At 34.9% G+C, this 6,000-nt stretch overlaps 1 protein-coding gene across 2 annotated transcripts in view; it reads left to right on the forward strand.

Annotated features, from left to right (window-relative positions):
• Positions 1-6,000, forward strand: part of LOC149081095 (phospholipid-transporting ATPase ABCA1-like) — a 113,865-nt gene extending 107,865 nt beyond the window's left edge. For both annotated transcript variants that reach the window (XM_089237877.1, XM_089237876.1), the window contains one exon: positions 5,608-6,000. Coding sequence is in view for 1 of the 2 variants with exons in the window: in XM_089237876.1 (XP_089094002.1) it covers positions 5,608-5,744 (137 nt within the window). In the remaining variant the exon portion in view is untranslated. The remainder of the gene's footprint in view (positions 1-5,607) is intronic.

A 6,000-nucleotide genomic window follows, 5' to 3' on the forward strand; every position in this document is an offset into this window, starting at 1 on the left:
AGCATAAAAGGCGTACTTACAATAAAGAATTCCCCCCCCTTACTACCATTCTTTCTTATTTCCCCACGCGTGCTCACTCGTTTTTTCATTTTCATCGTATTTTAAAATTGATCCTTTATTTTATTTGTTTTAAAAAGTTTTAGTCCTAAGGGCCGAATTCCTTTCTTGGAGCATCGAGCAAGTTACATTTGTTGTTTGTTCTATCATTACTTTTGTTAATTTTTTTTAATATTTGAAATGACGATTTAAGAGAGCCCGTGCAGAAACTAACTTACGCGCAGCGGGATAATACCAAAGCGCGCGTATTAAAGATGCATACTATTAATACGTATTAAGCGTATTATTAATACGCTTTGGAGAATACTCTTGTAGGTGGCCAAGGTTAAAGAAGCTCCCAAGTATTTTGAATTTACTTACAATAAAAAAAATCATCCGACTGAAAATCGCGATCTATCTAGAAATAAAATTCTTACTATTTTTCTAACTGGATTTAAATCTCAGCAAGAAACCGTAGTCCCAGGTATGATCGAAAGGAGAACTGTTTATGAAAAGATCACAGAATCCTGCAATTCAACGTTTAGTTTAACACAAGGGCTTCCAAATCAGATGAAAATTGGTCATCAGACTGATAAAAACTCAGTTAACGTGCATGCGAGCTGTAAATAGAGACGGATTTAATGGTGGGCACACCGAGCAAGCCTCTGACCCCTACTTTACACTGTTTTTCCTAATTTAAGGGGCCTAATATTAATTTTTTTTTATGCTCGGGGCTGTCAACAACCGACCTTTATCCGCTTCTGGCCATAACTTAATTTAGAGCATCTTCACGATACCGATTGTTGACTTAATATCGGTGTTGTGTAAAACAATCCCCTTTTTAGACCTCGAAAGTTATTAAAACGTTTTTGTCTCGAGTCGCTGTTATGACCGTAATAGGAGAGGGCGGGGTCTGGTTCCACGGGTGTTGAACGAGGAAGGGTGCCAGGATGCCGAGTTTACTCTTTTTCCGTTAAAGAAATGGATACCGGCCCTGGGCGATAGTAAATTTTCGTTCGTACTTGCGGCCCGGGTTGCTACATACCGTGATCAAATCCAAAACTGGGGGGAGGGGGGGGGGCAATGCCTCGAACGGCATTTTTGATGGAATGGTATATTTAAGAAAAGGCAACTAAATTTATTTGCAAAATTATCAAATTTCACAGTCAAGGGGCAGTAAAATTACGTTTCCCCTCCAGAAAAAATATCGTGTTACGGCCATGGTAAATCGGGAGCCTCAGGTTGTGGGGGGGGGGGGCAAATTCACTGTTTTTGTTCGTTGAAAATTACGGGAGGAGTCGGAGCTAACGTGGCGACTTTTTTTCGCTCTAAAATAGGTAACCCTGACAGCAGCATTCATGAACTCTGTATCAACCGCATTTATAAACCCCGTATGTCGTTGAAAGGGCCGTCTTAAGAGTATCATGGGCCCCCGGGCCAATTGATTTTTCGGAGGCCCTACCAAACATTCTCGAAAATTTCAACCAGATCTCATTTTTGTGAGGCCCCCCTCTTCGCTTGAGGCCCCCGGGTCGTGCCCAGGTGGGCCCATGCCTTAAGACGGCACTGGTCTTTGATTCGATTTTTGTGTTCATTTTATGCTAATTTCCCGATATATTTCTATCGATTTTCGCATATTAGGTTGATTTATATTATAAATGATACATTTTTTTGTAATTTTATGTGCCCTTTGTCAGCCATCTTGAATTGACCGCCGCAAAACAGCGATTGATTGGCGCGGAAAAAAGCCGCTACGTTGGTGCTTACAAGGTTCATGGGAAATTTACCGGGGAAGGCCGCGGAGTTAAAAATTTTTCTGTTAAAAATTACAGGTGGAGGGGCCAAAATTGTACTGTTTCTGGGTAAAGGAGTAAATGTTTTTTTTGCAGGGGTGTATGTTGTGTGCAAAAAAAAGGAAAATAAATATTTACAAATTTTTCTCTCAAACCAAACAATTTCAAAACTGGTTTATTTTCTCCCTCACAAAGGGCCTTATTATTTTGGTGCCCCACCCTTCCCAGTCCAGCCATAGACTTGAAGGTCTTAGGGGTGCAGCAGATGACAATTGATATACATCATACATGCATCAGTAGGCTCTGCCATTGACGCTGGGGGGGGGGGTGGGGTGGATTGCCCTCCCTCAACGTATAACAATTAAAATAATTTAGTTAATTTAATAATTTAAATACTTTATTCAATTTAATAATTTATTTAATTCAGTAATTTAAGTAATATTTTAATTTAATAATTTAAAATAATATTGTAAAAATGTAATTTTATAAGGTTTTTTTTTAAAATCATTATAGTAAATTTCTTAAAATTTGTTGGAATACAAACCTAGGTATGTAAATAAAATTTGTACTAGTTAAAAAAAGTTTGAGTACATTTTGTATACTGTCATTCATAGCATAACATGAATGAAAAATCCACTAGAATGTAGATTGGACAAATTCTCTCATCAAATTTTGTATTTCATTTTTTTTTCCTTCTTTGAATGTGAAAATTTTTTCCCGTTTTTGAAGTTTTTCCTGCTTAAATTGATTTTAAGATGGGTTGTGGAAAGCAACATGCAAAGGCATTGCTACTGTTACTTAAAAAGGATGTAATGTTACTCTCTCACGCATAGTTGTTGATAAATTTGATAAGTTATTCAAAACTTTTCTGGTTAGCAGAATGTGTTTGAGTTTGATTTATTTCACAGTACTATGTAAAAAAACCAATTTCAATGAGTTCCATTGAAATACAAAGTTTAGTAAAAACTAAATTCACTTTCAATTCATTCAATTTGGTAATAATCAAAATTCAATGTCCATTTGGTCTCTGTCTAAAATTATTTTGGTCACTATTTGGTCACTTTTAAACATTTTGGTCACTATTTTCACTAGTTTTGAGGCCATGATCCGTGCTGAGCCCTGAACAGTGCTTCTTATCCACATTGTGGCCTTTTGCGAAGTTCTTGAATGCAAGTTCCAGATTACTCAAGAAGCCTTCTGCGCATTTACAGATCACTCAAATGACCTGCGACGCATTTATAGGTCACTTAAGTGTCCCTCTGCACTGTTTAACATCAATCTAGTGATCTGCACTACAGTTCCAGATTACTCAAGCAGCCCATGGCATATCTTGGGTTCTTTAACCCATTGCAAAAAGGCAACCCTGAGCCCAAATAAAGTAAGTTTTGTTTTGATAACATGTTTTCCTCCCCCTCATCCTGGAAATCAACTGTCAGTGGGCAGAGTCAACTTCTGTTGAAAGTCTGATAACAGAACAGGGAGAAAAATGACGTTTTTCCTTTCCCTTTGAGGCTATATATGGGCGATTTTCATGAAATTGGCCTAAATTGTGTCTCCAGCAGTTTACATTAATTATATTTGACACAACGTTTTTTTGTCACTTTCTATTTATACTCCATTTCTAAAAAGTCACTGCTCTGATTTTTATTTTTGCATTTGTAGATTTTTTCTTTTTAATTTGCCTAAACAAATTTGCATTTGTTAAGCATTTGTTCCCCCCCCCCAAATGGCTGTTCCCAGCACATTTTTCAAATTTTGAAATGATAATTTTCTATCTTAAAACAAAAGTATATTATTTTTTTCTATAATATATATATATTTTTAGGAGCCAGTATACTTTAATATTTAATCTTTTTTACAATTTTAAATATTTTTCATCAATACTTTATAGCCAAATTAAAAATTTACCCAGCTTTTCTTTTCCATTTGTGACATTTTTAAAACATTTGTTGAAGCACCACAACACCAGTTGTCACCTATAAACTAAAAAATATTGAAAAGGTTAAGAAGAATGTAGCCATCACTCGCACCTCCTTTTGAATCACTTAGAATTGTAAATTTATTCACAATAATGAGATTTACTCAGGGAAAAGGAGGCAAGTGTTTTCATTGAATGCTCTAATCCTGGCTATTTTTTTGTGAGAAATATATAATTGGAAATTATTTTCACACACTTTACCACTTGTTTCAGCTGAGAGAAATCTATTATTTCTGAAAAGCATGTTTTCAATATGCTTAGTTTTTTTTATCAATGTCGCAAAACATGTAAAAATGTCTTTCTTCTGGCATTAGGTAACCAGAAGAAATGTTTGATCGTAAGTTATGGAGGAAAAAGTGAAATCCAAATTTCTTGGTTGCAACATCAAGCTGTAGTAATGTTTCATATAATGACTTTGTTTTGAGAATGCAACTCGCGCTCTAGCAAAACAGAAACATATTAAAAATCTGTTGCCCCCCATAAAATTAAAAAAAAAGAGCAAGAAACACAAATAAAAAAATGAATAAAAATGCAATTGATAAAAAAATTATTCATAGTATCAGTGCTTGTCCAAACTGAAAATTAAATACCAAGATATACAGGGTGTCCCTGAACTCATGGGCCAAACTGTAAGGAAAGGTAAAATACACATAAAGAAACATTTTTTCTATGGCAATGTGGGGTCGGAGTTGTTGGCAGAAAAACACGAAACGCTAAGGAAATGAAAAAAGCTTTTCATTTACATTAATAATTAAAGTAAGTAGGCTCACATGTAGCAGGCTTACATCTGCCATCACCAACATCGATTCATAAGATGCAGAGATTGTTTTCTCAGAGAGCATAAATTGGCCCATTACATTTGAAATATGCTTTTCAAATGATGTTGACTGCTTGCAGCAGAAGACTGCATTGTGCTGCCTTCTACTGACCACAATGTACGCCAATCATTGCATCGACACTTCTAAAGCTGTCACTGTTAATGGTGGTCAGACGTTTCAGCATTTCATTGTACCAAACCATCCTTAGCTAGACTTTCACACAATGATGTAAATAAAAAGGTTTTTTTTTCCATTTCCTTAACATTCAGTGTTTTTCTGCCTACACTTTTCATTTCTGACTCCAGATTGCTATACAAGAAATGCTTCTTTATCCGTATTTCACCTGCCCTTAAAGTTTGGCCCATGAGTTCAGGAACACCCTGTATGGAACTTGTTGCAATTGTCAAGCATGAATATCAAGTCAAGCGCTAAAACAGGCAAAATGCCTTGTCGGATTTGCCCATCTCTTAACATGGTTAAATTTAAATTAATTTTGTTTTTCACAATGAATTTTTAACAAACTTCATTTCTATATTTCATTTATTGGCAAGTGAAGAAGTGTCCTTAAGAATTTTTTTGGATTTTCTGGTTTTGCATTTTTTTTAAAATTATTTTTTTCTTTTTTTGTCCTATTTTGCGTGAATGACCCCACATGTTTATGGTCACAGCATAAATAACCAAAAACAATAATTTTCCCCTTTCTTGTGTTTTAAATTATTTTCGTTTCTATGGCGGAAAGCATTTATCACAGCACAGAGATCGGAAAAAAAATTCTTAAAATAAAATTAGGTGGCAATTTCTAAAAGGGTTAGTGATTTCCACTGTGGCAGTTATGATGCAGATAAGGAAAATTTTAAGTACTGCTTAAAAGGTTAAAATTATAAATTACTATCTAATCTCATCACATTATTAATATCAGTAACTCCATTTTTGTGCATTTTGTTTCATCCACATTCTGCAATTTTATTTTGCTGTCTCTTAGGTCTGCCATTCGCGTCGCCTCCGTCAGCCGAGGAAATAGAATTAGATACTGTTGAAAGCCGCAGAGCTATGTTTGATGAAGACTGTCCGAATAATCACACAGAACTTTGTACCGTTTCGAACAGCACAGAATTATGAACTACTCGGAACTCAATTGTTTGACTACCAAAAGAAAAAGATTTTCACAAATTTAACGAGGGAAAAGAAGCTATTATCACACAATGCTGTGATATGGCTCTTGTAGTTGTATATTTTAATATGTATATATTTTAAAATGTGATTTGATTAAATTAAAGATAAAAAATTTCCAACCATTATTTTTTTATATAACAATAACAGTTGCATACAAGTATATAAATGTTAACATTTACAAATATACAAGTGTTTTTTTATA

The sequence above is a fragment of the Pholcus phalangioides genome, unplaced genomic scaffold, assembly GCF_987345545.1.
Source record: "Pholcus phalangioides strain wild (caught in Gottingen) unplaced genomic scaffold, Ppha-v1.0 ptg000010l_1, whole genome shotgun sequence".
Classification (NCBI taxonomy): domain Eukaryota; kingdom Metazoa; phylum Arthropoda; class Arachnida; order Araneae; family Pholcidae; genus Pholcus; species Pholcus phalangioides.